Here is a 14979-nt window from a genome sequence, read left to right as displayed (position 1 = left end):
CACATCGTACTTATCGATTAGAGACCTAAAGTTACAAAGGCATCACTTAAAGGATTTTTCAGACAAATAATAAACCAATTGTGGGAATCTGAAATCCAAATTTCTACGTGACACATTAAAATTAAAATTTATTACTTTCCTCCATAGTCAGGAATTTAGTTGCCATCCAAATTAAATCTCTTGGAAATTCTAAAACATTTACGACCGTTTTCGCAATTTGACGCTTTTGGCCGCGCTGAAGTTGAAGGGCTCGATTTTACGATTCGCATCGTGAAACCAGACACCCCGCAGTCAAACTCGGGCGTATGGGTCGAAACTGTAGATTGGCCGCGCGAGTTTAACGATTCTTTTCTCACGCGTGTGCGAAATAATCTAAGCACGTGTAGGCGTGCCGGCTGGATTATTATCAAATTACGCCCATCCACACACACTGCAAACACTGGGCAGGCTGCGCGAATTCTGGAAATTGAATTAGACCGCGCTCAGCGGCAGCACTCGTCCAGCACAGAGCAGAAATTTCACGGACCATTAAAACGCCGGCGTGTATATCTGCATTGGAAAGAGCAACACGGCAGCAGCAGCAGCCATTGTTATTCCATATTAATGGAGCGCCATTAACTTTAATGCACACTAGAAAAATTAGGCTTTCTGCTAATGCCCAGCGGCGACGGCGATTCGAAATAATTAGCGAGGAAAGTAGTTCTCATATCAGTGCCGCATAATTACACCTCGGTGTGTACAAAACGGGCGCCGCCATTCATTGTGCGCAAAACAATCGAGATTCCCCGCCGAATTTTTCTCCCAAAATTAATTTTTACGAGCGCTATTAGCTGCATTATGCATGACATTATGCAGGCGAGGGAGAACGGGGCCCATTATTACAATTTCATATCGCTCATTATTCCGCATTCATTCCGGCGGGGTTCCTCTTCTCCATTGGCGTCTTGCCTGCATCTAATCTGATTATTGCTCGCGATGAAAAAGCAGCGCGGCGTCTTGTACCAGCATCGCAATATCTGCTGATACACATGCAGGCGGCGGAATTTTATTAAAAAGACTGCTGCTGCTTGTGCTGCCTTTTGCGCGAATCAATTTGTCTGCCGCTTCCCTCTCTCCGTGTTTCATGATTTATTTTTATTCCTCGTTAATGGGATGCATCGCCCGGGGGTGCTGCCGCTCCGATGCTTGTTCCTCTCCTTTCATCTCGTTATGCAAAGATAATGCTGGCCTAAAATTTCACAATTTGGCCGTTTATAAATTTAACATTCTTTTGTCGAGTTTGGCAGCGCCGGCAATCAAAGGATAAACGAGATCCTGCCTTGTTTGCCAAGAAATTTCATTAAAAATGGCTTATAAACTCGAGTTTCGTGTATTTATTCCCTGGCAAAACACAAATTTCGGCACGAAATGAAAGGAAAACATTCCACAAAAGCCTCCATTAAAATCTGTCAGGCGTGCAATTAAATTTATACATAAAAGGTGCTGGGCGAGATGCTGTGTAATTTGGTCTGCCTCATAAAGCATGAATCGTAAATAATTATATTGTAATTAGCAAAATTTATTTTATTTTACAAATCAATCCGCCCGATATTCGTCTCATCCAAGAGCATACGGCGACTGGCTGGCAGTCTCCAGGAAGAAGTTGCCCGTCAGACTGCGAACAAAGTGTAAAACGCCAATAAAATCGACCACACGCACGCTTTCACCGTAGCGCGGCGAATTCTCACCTGAAATCAAACAAGTAGCCCATAAAAGTGAACGTATTATTGGCACAGGCGCCCGTCAGGTACTGCTCCCAGCTCTCGCACTCGACGGCGCGGAAATTATTCAGAGGGATGGACTCGATGTAGAACTCGTCGGCTCGGCCGTGGCTGCAGTTTCCTGCGTGGTTTGTCCAGATTAATTATGCGCGCGTGCATTATTTATGCCGAAAACGGCGTGCACGTGCGCAGGGCGTGCTGAAAGACCGGCTTGTTGGAGAGGGATTAGAAGATTGCGAACTCATGTTCAATGAAACGGAATTACACCCACGCCAGTTTCTGAAATAGCTACAATGTAACAAAGATCTTTGTATAAATGTATACTAAAGAAATTATCCAAGATTGTTTGTTTACTTATAAAAAATATATTGAAACGAAAATGCTGCATAGTTGAGGGTTCCATTCTCCTTCTTACGGAATGTGCTGAGCAGAAGTCCCAGAGATAAATAATATTGGGCAAGATTAAATTTAGGTTACTTTTTCTTACTCTTCCGAGTGTTAGGGTTGCAATATCCCGTATTGTTTAGAAAAAAAACATTTGTTTAAATTTTTACTTATTTCATGCACAAACTATAAAAAAACTAGAGATTAAAAAACCAGGTGTCAGATTATGCAACCCATATAGTAATTCTAATATGCCGATTTCCCATTTCCGCTCTCATTTTCGTCTTCCTCGGCCCACGCTTCAGGAGGCCTTGTTACCGGTTATGTCGGGGCTGCATCCTGGTTGCACGGGCACGCCGCCGTTGGGGAAGAAATCGATGTGGCCGAGGGGTTTCTCGAAACCAAGAGCGCCTCCGCAGGTGTGGACGATGTCGACCAGCTCGGCGTCATCCTTGGATAGCCGGTTCTCAGGCCGGTCGATGCTGAAGAGCGGAAGGGCCGGGTCCAGGCCGGAAATTCGGCTGATTAGAACCTGTGTGGAAACATTCGGGCAAATTGGATTGAAATCGGCTCTCCTGCGCTGGACAGTCGTGCGTTGGTTTGAAGCGAAAACAATGGCGCCCCCAATCCGCTTTGAAGCGGCCGAGTGTGTGTGTCTATTGTTTGGACTCGATCAATTGCTCAATTTGATTTACAAACACCACCGGCGGCGCACTCTCGCACCACCGCCAAACGCAGAAGGGTTATTTGATTGAACTTGTTTGGGGGGATGCCGCCACTGAAGAACAATTAAAAGCTGGCTGAAATGTTTGTTGTTTCCAAATATATACTGATTTGCAAATCCGGGTCAGGTTTGAAATTTAAATTTTCACAACACGAAAAATGTTAAATGACAATTTTGCCTAATTTCCAATTCTATGCTACTGCAGTCTCATTTGCATACAAATTGCAGCGCAGTTGTTTCCGATGGCTGTACTCTCTAATTACTTTTTGCGTCCGAATCAAATGGAAACATCAACGTGGATGATACTGCACCCTTTGCTTTTCCCACCCTGGAGGCCCCTCTTCGGTGGAGCTGCGAGCACTCGAGTCGGTCGCATTTCGCATTAGTCTCACGTAAACTTAAAACCACTCGAACTCACTTGGGTCTCGTTAAGAACAGCTTTGCCGCTGAATCCACACACGTGGGCGCCCAAGCTCTTTCCAACGCAGTGCACCAGGCTCAGGTCGAGGCCCAGTTGCTCCAAGAACAAGTACATTTCGGCCAGGTACTCGCCGGTGGGCCTCGCGTTGGCCCTGGCAGCCACGTAGTCCGGTGCCGCTGCCAGTCCTGACCAGTCGACGCTAACCACGTTTGCGTCTTCCAAAGCTAACATTGCTGGAAGTTGGAAATTTAATTTAATTATCTAAATATTGAAATAAAATAAATTACTTTGAAAGGATTGAATTATCTTTATAAATTGTAAAACGCCATGAATATTTAATCTCAAAGTAAAAGGAATTACCAGACCTCTACTTTTGCTACGTACCGTCTTTAAATTGCATTGGCCACGAGTTGAACGCCTGAGCCGCAAAACCGTGCACCAAGAATTTTGTCGACTTGGAAGGGTCCAAGTTTGCTCCGTTCAAGTCGCCGACGAAAATTTGATTAGCCACCGAAGGATTGGACCTAGTTACGAGCGGTGTAATGAAATTAGTTTGCGCAATGTCGGCTAGCTCACCTCGTGAATAAGTAAAAGGTGATTTGCGAGTACGGATCTGTGACATTATGTGTTTGCCAAGAATCGAAATCCTCCACTGAACCAGCTGCAACAATTGTGTTGTTTGCGTCAGTGCATAACCAATTATTCTTCCGCGAGTAACTCAATGTGCACAAATGAATCGGTGACGTGAATGGAAAACAAACACGCGTCGCGATGATTGCAGAGGCATCATCAGTATGCAGATTGTCTCCGCGAGCGCGGGCGCTTTGCTGACAACGAATTGATTTTTCCCAGCGCAGCTCTTGGGCTGGCAGCTGCGGAATTTGTTTGTGGACAAACATAATTTCCTCCACCATATGCACCGACACGTTCGTGGCACGGCGCATGAATAATTGTCCTTTTGCATTGGAACAATTGCCGCGCTGCCAAAGCGAGTGATAAAAATCGCGTATGAATGAATACATTTTCGACTGGAATTAATTTGTTTAACCGCCGCTTTTTGCGTTTTGAATGTGAATGTGTTTGTACTGACGAGTGGTTTCGCTGATTGCAACTTAATCGCACTTGGGGAATGATTCCAGAATAGAATTAGCTGATTGTTAGTCCCAAGAGTAACATAAACAAATAGCAAATGCCATTTTAAAAACAAACGAATTAATGTATACACAAAAACTAGTGATTGATTTTAGGGCTGTGCATAAGAGAGAGTAATTTTATTTTAAGGAAATGGTGGACTTTTTAGGCTTTTAAAATTAATCGGGTTTGTCATTAAAATAAAAAAGAGCAGAAAATTTGGTATTTACACGAATATTTAAACGATGTAGATGGTTAATGACCATTTTGCATTTGCAGTTGAAGACCGCTTCCACTGGCTTAAATTTGCATTGTTCGTGCTCATCGAATGATTCCATGACAATTAGTAGATAAGAAAATACTCTCGGCCGCCTTAACTTTACTGCCCTTTTTATTTTTCTATTTGAACAAAAGTATTTTAAAAACGGTGCACGTCTTACCCCTCGAAAAGAGCAGCACAGTGGTCAAGATGACCACTAATGTCTGGAAGATGGCCATGCAGAGTTTTGTGTGCCAAGTGGCCAGTTTGAATATTCAGTGGTCACCTGATAGACAGACGCTGTCGATGGAGCTTTTGTGTGCCTTGCACCGAGAGAGAGATAATCAACGGAGATTAGATTATCTCCTGGAGTGGCCATTTACCGGGGTGGGTGTATATTTGCTTCTGCTCAAAATTGCTGCCGCGGGCTAATGCATCGAACAATGCGTCCCACAAATGCAGGCAGAAATCCTGTTTGCTTGACAATCGGTGAGCATTTGATTGGTATTAGATTACTCTCCAAATTGATATTGATTGATGGATGAAGAAAAACAACCTTTACAATGCAATTTGATCTGGAACGCTCGTCGACAATAAATTGGGGAATACATGGTGTAGTTTTTTGTGTGCTTAAATCGTAATAATACCTCAAATTCTCGCATTTTCCCTAAATACACGGGAAATTTATTAATAAAAATTATTGTTAAGATTATTTTTATTTGATTAAGCAGACAGAAAAGAAATAAATCATTTTGTTTGCCCCGCATGTTCCACTCACACAGGCAATGGCTATATACATGCATGAATGTACCAATCGTCCCATGCCCTCTTTCTTGAACGACACGCCTGCAGTGCTAATTTCTTTTCCTAACCAGCTAATTTTTCTTTTTGCAGTCCGCGGGCAACATCGGCAATTTCTGCGACGTTGGTTTGAAAATCTCCGGCACGCACCCAATCGTCAACCGCGCAGTCATAGAATTCGACGGCACGTACCTCACATCGGTCACCACGGCAACGGTGGGAACGCATTCGGTTGCATTTCTCGGCACCAAGAATGGCCGACTAAAAAAGGTGAGTAATTAATTAATTTCTATTGGTGCTGTGAACACGCGGATAACGGGAATGGTTATTTATTCACTCTGCTTCGATTATAGAAAATGCATTAATCACCAATGTACGTTTGATTGATCCAGAGTGATTAAATGAGGCTTTTCGAGGGGAGCATTAATTGGGTCCCAGCCTGATGTACAGGTGCAACTTTCTTCTCTGCTGGAATATTTGGGATATACATTGTAGTTTAAAAATGGAAAGAAGAAAGGAAATAATAAAAATCTATAGATTTTTATTTATAATCCCTGCCGGAAAATAAACATTTAAGCCTCATATCACTGTTTTTTCCATGCTCATTTCAAAAGTTGAGTTTTGTTCAAAATTGATTTAATCCCACGGTTTGTTTCACAATATTTTTTAGCTAAAAATAAAATCAAGCCTTTGAAAACTCACATATTTTCACATTCCTTGAAATCTGAAATGATCTGGAATGGGTTTTCACGCTGCGCTTTAACCCAAACAACCAACCTAACGACTCTTTTTTTTCCCACCAGCGCCGAAAACAATTAATTAAACGTCCTCCGCGCGTTTGGATAAAAACGCAGCACACAATGGACGCCTCATTATCGTCCACTCGCATCTCACGACCACGCCGCCGAGTGAAATATCACATATTATTTCGAAAAACAGCAGCTTGGATTACATGCGTGCGCGTTTTTCAACGCCCACGCCCACGAAATTGATGAAACGAGCCGAATTAATATCGAGCCGGGCGCGTGTATAATGAAATAATAATAATGGGTACAGGCTTACTTCATTGTTTAGTTAGAGGGCGGGCGGTGGAAAGGAATGGTTTCGAGAGGCGCACGTGAGAAAAGGGTTGGAACCGCTTGGCCGCCGCCGCCGCTGCAGATCGATTCGTTTTGCATTTTTATGCTGCCTTTATCACGAGAGCTGTTGAGGCGGCGAGGAAACTTTTATACACGTCCGTACAAAAGTGCCTTTTTCTAGGCCAATGCGTGGAGCTCGTAAAGACGGAGAAGTATGTGTAATTGAAATTATGCAAAACAGACACACAGCCGCCCCGCCGAGTCGGATTTTACACACAAAAAGTTTTATTCTCCGCTGCGAAATGAATGTCTGCCGCGATACACTCGTCAGATTGCTTTTTATTTTACTCGCGAACGCTGTTTTCCGGTTTTTCGACCGAGTATAAATAAAGCTGTCATATCTTACATTAGTTGAGGGCTCGTAATAAATCTTTTGCTCTGAGAAATATCAAATACAGAATTACAAATTGCGCAAATAAATAATAAAATCACCGAATTTTGTTTTCCTCTAAAGCAGGAAAATGTTTGCAAGCGGCCAGAGTAGTAAAAATGCCACATCTAATTAACATGTGTGCAGTAAATCCAGAACAATGACATTCCATCATTCCCTCCATTAGCCAGCTTTTATCAAGCAATCAAATTAAAGCTGCAATGGTATTTTCCCATATTTGCAAACTGTAAATTACCAATTCAGAAATACTTTACTGCCGCTGCGGGCAGCATTTTTTCAACATAATATTTGCATCTTTATGTGCTCATTGTGCGTGCCCTCTCCGTGTCCTCGCGGCGAAAAAAAGCAGCCTCGTCCCACCAAAGGAAAATATTATTTTTATATTAAAGATGAACACGCGTATATTTTCGAGCGGCGCTGGAATTCGACGCGTTCGTGCTTGCGCATTAACTAGGCGTACTTTATTATTTATGGAACTCGCATAAGAGCGGCCGGCTCTCCTTCTTTTGTTGTGTTAATTCAATGGGAATGTGGCTGGTCGGTCGGTCGGACAGACGGACGGGCCAAGAGGCTCATCCACATTTTTGTGCACTATTTATTCAGCGCCCTCGCGTTACCCAGAACAACGAGCTAGCCAAGTGGAAAGCGTCGTCTTTCAGTAATTTTGGGTGGAAGCGGCACCGGAAGCTGCCAGGGCGAAACAATGGGCTTCCATTTCTGCAGCCCAAACGGCTGCTTTTCGCTCGAGAGCAACAGCCACGATTCATCCAGCGCCGCGCGGATCGTGTTGCCCACTGGAAAGCGATACGACCGCAAAGGGCGAGCCTTATTGACCCAAGCCAAAGGAAATGCTCGTTGCTCTCGTCAATGGGTTGCTTTTTTTCTCGTCGTGATCCATGCTGGCGAGTATGCAATCCTGTTGTGTCCTCTCAGATAAAGAAAATGGCCCTAATGGATGTATACTTGAGGGAATGCGATTCTTTTTGTTCCAAAGCTGCATCGAGCTTACCACAAGATAAATATGTTGCAAAATAAAGAGAAATCGTTTTGATTTTTCAAAAATTGTTTGCTTATTATTTACTTGTGATATTCTTTAAGTGTCAGCCTTAAAGGCAAATTTGTCATATTAAATTCAAGCCACTTTAAATAATTTAACACTACTGCGTGAAAGCAAATTCCGTTTCCGATTCTTACGACCTCTATGTCGTCGAGGGAGTTTTGTGAAAACTGCTGAAATCCACTAGTGCATCAAGTTGAACTAGCGTGTCGAGTAGTTGTCATTAAGGATTCGCTTCAAAAACCATCCAATCCACTGACCCCAAACTGAGCACAAAATCGGAATGGCGCTTCTTCAACAAGGAGTAATTAGAAATGAAATTCGATGCGTCGGCTGGGAAGGGGAATTACATCAGCGGCCCGATCCGGTTGATAATCTCACTCTGAGCCATAATTTGACCCGTTGGAGACCGAGCGGGCAAACGAGCAAAAAGCTTGCTGCTATTAATGAAAAGTCATTCCGCCTCCTCTCGTCGCCAACTTTACGAGCAAAAACTCGTTTTCGCTGGCGGATTTCGCGGCCGATAAATCGCAATTTTCGCCAATTAGCAGGCAGATTTGCAAGGCGAGCGATCGGAAATCGACAGCAGCAGCAGCAGCGCGGAATAAATAAACAGCTGCCTGCATCGGCGAGTGAGCGTATAAATAACAATTCATAAATAACCGCACGCAGCGAGCGCGTCTTATCCAACAGAAGTAGTAACTTCTCGCCGGCCGGCCGGCCGGTGCTTCTCCAGCCAACTAATTTCTGCCCGCCAGCCAATTCGAGATAATAAACGGAGAATTTAAAACTGATATTTTGATATGTCGCCCATAAATCATTACCTCCCTGCTCGCCCGCTTGCTCGCAAGTTTTATTATGAAATATATTCGCGTGAAGCGCAAGATGGAAACGCTGCGGCCAGAGAGATCTTCGGCCCGGTCATAAACGGCCGCGGGTTTTTTCAATTGCGACGCGCGCGTGTGTGTTAATTTTTTCCTCCAAAACACGAACGGACCATATATTTTGTATAATAATATTTATGGCGGGCCGTGTTTTCCCTTTTTCTTTTTACCAAATTCAACACACTTGCAGGCGGTGCTGTCGAGTCTGCAATACTTTTGCCAGGTTATAAAACGACTTGTGAAAATCGCCGAAGATGCAATAAACCCCAACGAATCGCAGTTTTATTTGTGCCCCCACTTTTCAATTACAACACATTTCTCTCAGCTGCACGCTGACTTTATTGCACTTTTCCGGCCGGTTTATTGCGGGTGGAGTGTCCAAAATGATTTTGGTTTTGGATTGGAATGGATGTGCAGCTCCACTCGCATTTTATGATCCGTCTATTTCTGTAGATCTAGGATTCTCCCGTTCAATACAGTGTTCTACTTCACTTAGCAAAGCTGCGGCAAAAGAAGTAGTCATGAAATTAAAATTTTTGAAATGCTATATATATTTTTTACTGTTTAACAGGAATTAATTGATAACCCAAAAATCCCTAATGAGCTTGTTTGATCCCCTGCCCCCTGTGCCGTTTGCATGAATAATTAGCTGTACAGCCCGGTTTCCAGGTATCCAGTAATCTGCAGCATCCAACTTCGAGCTAATAACAGAGATTTACCAATAAATTTTCGACGCACTCTGCGCACCAAAGCTTGCCCTTTGAAAGTTTCAGCGGTGCGGGAAATATTAAATACGTGGGTGGCTGGCGACGAGAAATAAACGCGAAACGCAAATAAAATCAACGTAGCATTATTAATCCGACGGTTGCCGAAAATTAAATCGGCCGCCGCGTGTCACACAATTGGGAAAGCAGCCCCTGCAGGTGTGTATGACCAACGCGCCGCTATGATTTTTATTTTTCATTTTGCAGCAGTGTATCGGTGAATTTTATTGCCGCGCGTATGTATGCATGTATGCACACCCTCGTCCATAAAAACACACTACGTGATAGCACGCACGCTGAGCATCGCGCACAAACTCGTAAAGAGCGACAACGAGTGGCTAGGGTAAATCGGGCACATCAATTTTTCGTTTTTAAACTGGCCCGCGGCCGTGTGCACGCGCTGTATTGTTTTCATATCATACGGCCCGGCCTGTTTAAAAAAGCGCATTATGTAAATAAAACGATTCCGGCTCTCATTTTTCACTCCCATTTCATTTCGGCAGAGCTGAAATTTATTCTGCTTGGTTATTCTTTGAAGAGGAGGGACGAGAATTTAAATTGTTTTAATGACCATCTCGGCTGTAGCAAACGGAAACGAATTTTATAGTCCTGTGTGTGGTGAACCGTAGGATTACATATCATATTTTTCAGCACTATGTAATTTTTTACTTACGGCATGATATCATATTTTTTATTACACTATATTGATTCAATAAAAAGTTAAAGGGGCTCTAAAAACTCATCGTCTTTTGTACTGGCCAAAATAAAAATCAGAACGCACTGGGAAGTCCGCCTTAATGTTTTACTTATTGTTTAATTTGTGCTTTTTCCAACGATTGAACCGAAGCTTACGATGTAAATTTTAGTTAAACCCTTGATGGTTTTGAGCTTTGTAGCTTTTAAGGTGAAATATCATTATAAGAACGGGGAACATATAAAATCGTGCCACTATTATTTATTCAATCAAGTTCTTTTATTAGGAGACTATTCGACGAGGCAAATTAATCATAGTCACGTTTTGTTTTCAGAATAGTCCCAAGATTTTATATTAAAGCCTGTAAATAGTTTGTTCATAGATTTAGATAGCGTATTTAAATTTTCTGACAATGAAACCTTGCTCGCATTGTCTTGATCATCATTTTATTGATTTAATTTTAAAACTTTAAGTAAGAAAAATAACAGGAATTTTGAGAGTGGTAAAATTAACAAGCTCCAGAAAATTTTTAAAAATAAAATTTGCCATAAGTTGATAGGAGCTGTGTTTTAATTTTTTACATTTTCTAAGATCTGTAATTATTAAACCAGGCAATATCGGCTTGTACCACACTATTTGTCAAAATGAATGATCCACAGATTTTCCTCGTCTAGAGCTATGCTGAAGTCTAGGTCCTAAATCAAAGTAACCAAATTATCTCTGCGAGGATAGACAAAAATTTTGTTTCGCTGTTTCGCTCTTAGCAATCGTTTATCGATGAGCAGTGAATTTGCTAGGTAGGCAGCCGTCCAAAACTGACGTTGTGCGCGAGCGTCGGACCATTACGCACGCCCAAATACAGTTCTTTGGCTCGTGCGCGGCTGAAGGGTTAATTCAACACCGGAGGGGCGATAATTTCATACGTCGCGCGCTCTCTCTCGCATTTGCCTTTCTCATTCGCAGCACGCGCCCATGTGTGAGTAAAACACACTCTCACATTTTATTGTGCTGTGTGCCTGCCCGTTTGAATATTTGCTCGCGCAAATGCGGCGGTAAAATTGTGTGTATGTGCACGCTTTTAACGAGATGGTGTGAGAACCGGCCCGGGGTGCTTAACAAGCGGGAAAGAATGGAATTTGAAGATCATTCCGCAGCAGCAAGTCTAGAGGAAAAAGATGTTTGCCGAGAGAGGCAATTTTTTGTCTCTTCGCTTTGAACCCGAATTTGGGATGGAAATTAGGTATTATTCTGATGTTTGCTACCAACTGAACAGAATTATACCGGGTAATTCGAAAAGTTGAGAAAATTAGTTATTTTAGCCTCACACTTTTAGCATGTGGATGTCACCGCTGACGTCCATTATATTTTCGACGCATTTGCTGACTGAAATGTCGAAAAGCTGAATGGAAAGAAGAGCACAAAGATTTAAGACTCCGTCAGACTACATAAATTATTTGAGCAATTTTTTTTCTCCATAAATTTACTCTGAAATATATATTTCAACGTGTTATGAAATAGTAATAAAAAGATCATTTATTTCATTTTGGGTCAATTTTATGAAAGAAACAAATGTCAGCGACCCTTTCAACAGGCATGGCTCTGAGTTGTGTTCTAAATCACGGCAGATCATTTTTCTCAATTCCAGGGTGTTTGTTGCATGTCTGAATTCCTACTAATACAGTAGACCGGATCATTTTTCTCCCAATTTACGAGAGGCGTGAACGAGCTGAATAAACTAAGCAGCAACGAAAACGAAGCGGACCGGCCGCAATTTAACAATATCATAAAATATTCCGTTCCCGGCCACACACGAGAGAAAAAAAGCAGTTGGTTTGGTTGAAGGAAGGCTTCCTTCATCACGCTAAATAATGACGGGTGTTGCGCGCTCTCTTTTCTCGGTACCCACACGCCAGTGGGGATGTGAAAAACAGACGATTTCAATCGCATGTACCTTTAAATGGTTTCCGTACCTGAAATCAATCAACTTAAATCCTTTTGCTTAATTCAAGCATTTCAATCCAAATCCCTTTGATAAAATCTGAATTGAATGCTGCCTCACAAAATTTATTTCTTATTGGTTTTTATTTTATAAATGATTCTGCTGATTGTTTGCCGTTTCCTTTATTTCCACGGGGAAAAAATGCTAGAAACTTGTTACAGTAACTTTTCAAACCATTGTGCACATCCCGAATATTTTAAATAGTATTCTAAAGAATGAAAACTATCAGTTATATAATATATCTTATGCGAGCCGCGCTATTATTTCCTCGTTGTTGTGTGTTGTTGTCGGCTCAAAAATGATTGTTATTATTTTGCGCCGAGCCAGCCAGTCAGCCAGCCGACATCAACTTAACTCTTTTTGCTGCTACCAAATTATAGGGTTCTCCGTCTGGCATATTACCAGCAGTCGGACCTCCTTGCTTGTCTCGCATATTCCGTGTGCGGTATAAAAAGTACATGTTTATTGCGCGCAGGAAAGAACTGGAAATTTGGTTAAGTGGTTGCGAATGTACGCTCGGCGTGTTTAATTATTTCGCTTTGAAAAGCAAGCAATGCTACAATTTTTTCTGTGTGGGTCTGCCCGCAAAATGCAACATCTTTATGGTCTTCAAAACTCGGGCTGATTCCGTTTTAAATGTTGGCATTCCAGGAAGTATATTTCCTGATGTAGTAAAAATGTTCTCAATTTGAATGCGAAGCTCCGGCAATTGGCCATATTTAGCCTTTTAGGGAGCTCCCAGTTATCCCAAATTTAGTGTCCTATGGAAAATGAAAAACACGTAAAAAATCACCGTTAAATTCGAAAACTCATCCGAAATGTACAAGAAAATGCCTGGAAAATTCTAGAGCCAAGTTATTTTTTTCATTGGATGGATCTCTTTATTAATTCGAATTATTCGTTTAATCGATTTGAACTTTGTTGTGGCAATGCAGCATTCAGAAATTAATCCGTATCAATATGAAAATTCTCCGAAAAAAATTAAACAACGTCACTAATTTGTGTTTGAAAATACGGAAAATACCTAAATCATCATTACTTGATCAAAACAGGGAGGGATGCAACTCTGAATAGAAAATTTTCTACCAAAATTAAAAAAAACGTTCGAAACCTCAATCTCGATTTCCAAGAATGGAACTCACTCCTTATTTTGCTCTGAAACAACAACTCACGAGAAACAGGTAAAAGTTTATTAGAGAGCCGAGCTGAAATTTAAATACAATCGCTGCGTTTTCCATATGTATGCTAATTTTCAATTTCAAACTCGTAAATTCCTTCTCATTTACCTTTGTTGCGCTCACGATTCGCCGCGGGCGTTACACACGCGGATTTCTGATCCTCTCAATAAATTGCGCGCACACAACCTTTAATTCCGAGCATCGAGACCTTGAGCCTGCGGCCCATCCTTTCCAGTATGTGCTCACTCGCTCGCGAGTAATGCGAAAAGTGCAGCCGGGCAAAAGCAAGAAACGGTCGACTCGTGTCCGTTTCTATTCAAACAAAGACGCTCGCGCGAAATTGCACCACTCGTCGCGTCTGGAGAGACGGACGATGACCCTCTCGGCCGGCCGCCGTCTTCACAATGTCCGGCAATATCCCAGTTGTAAATAGCTTGCTCCATCAATGTCCTAGTTACCTTTGTTTTGCAGTGCACAAATGTGTAGCTGCCCTATTCTCTACTAGCTCGGGTGGAAAAGCAAACTCGGCGATATTGAAACTCGAGCAAACGTTAGGAACAAAACTGACACTAATTGGAATACGTAGCAGCTCGCTTGTCAAAGTGTCTGAACCGAAATTCGACGACGACCATTTGCATTATGTGGAAACGTCAACTTTCAACTGCATATAAATATTTGGACATCACTGAATTATTTTCGCATCATCGATGAATGCCTCTTTTGTAAATAAAATATTTTCCATATGTTTTTGGTTAACGGGGCTAAAGTTAATTTTGTTATAGTAGAGCATACACTGGATAAAAATGCTGTTAATTGGAAAACGAAGAAATACTCTTCATTTCATATCTCTCACCCCCAAACTTTATTATTTCAGTCGGAATCAACTCAGTGTCACGTAGCACAGGTCTCATCGCGCTTCTATATGTGTTTCAGGTGTTTCTGGTCGACAAAGACGTGGCCCACGAGTACGAGGAAATTATTCTCGACCCTGGAAATGCAATCTTGCCAGACACCAGTCTGGACCGAAGTGGCGACTTCCTCTACGTGCTCACCACCAGCAAAGTGAGTATTATATTCGAACGGGCACGCCCCGAAACCCAACACTTCAACCCCCAGAGCGTCACGTCTGGGGGTGGCTGCATGAGTCGTGAAAGACTGGCGTAAAAACAAGAATGGGAAATTTCCACGCGTTCCTCAAAGAATTTATCGGTCTTAATGACATGGTTAATAAATTTCTAAAATACATTCTTATCCAATGCCTGTTTTAAAAAAATTATTCCAGCTTTAAAAACAAAACAAAAATTATTTCTAGTTTGTTTTTAAATTGATAAAAAAATCTTAAGGAGCAAAATATTTTCGTAGGTCAAAATGAATGGACATAAACACATTCAAA

At 42.1% G+C, this 14979-nt stretch overlaps 2 protein-coding genes across 8 annotated transcripts in view; one reads left to right on the top strand and one right to left on the bottom strand.

Moving 5' to 3' along the window:
• PlexB (plexin B) overlaps positions 1-14979 on the top strand; it is an 83182-nt gene that overhangs the window by 32357 nt on the left and 35846 nt on the right. For all 7 annotated transcript variants that reach the window (XM_065495738.1, XM_065495741.1, XM_065495740.1 and 4 more), the window contains exons 4-5: positions 5574-5750; positions 14520-14648. In XM_065495738.1, the coding sequence (XP_065351810.1) occupies positions 5574-5750; positions 14520-14648 (306 nt within the window). The remainder of the gene's footprint in view (positions 1-5573; positions 5751-14519; positions 14649-14979) is intronic.
• On the bottom strand, positions 1538-5016 carry LOC135947135 (lipase member H-like). Its single transcript, XM_065495743.1, has 7 exons — positions 4861-5016; positions 3866-3950; positions 3674-3813; positions 3287-3522; positions 2463-2676; positions 1728-1881; positions 1538-1654 (listed from the first exon to the last, which is right to left on the bottom strand). The coding sequence occupies exons 1-7, from the start codon at positions 4916-4918 to the stop codon at positions 1597-1599; spliced, it is 945 nt and encodes a 314-aa protein (XP_065351815.1). The 5' UTR covers positions 4919-5016; the 3' UTR covers positions 1538-1596.

This window comes from Cloeon dipterum, chromosome X, assembly GCF_949628265.1.
Source record: "Cloeon dipterum chromosome X, ieCloDipt1.1, whole genome shotgun sequence".
Classification (NCBI taxonomy): domain Eukaryota; kingdom Metazoa; phylum Arthropoda; class Insecta; order Ephemeroptera; family Baetidae; genus Cloeon; species Cloeon dipterum.
Note: the sequence above shows the minus strand (reverse complement) of the source record. Positions and strands in the feature narration are given on the sequence as shown.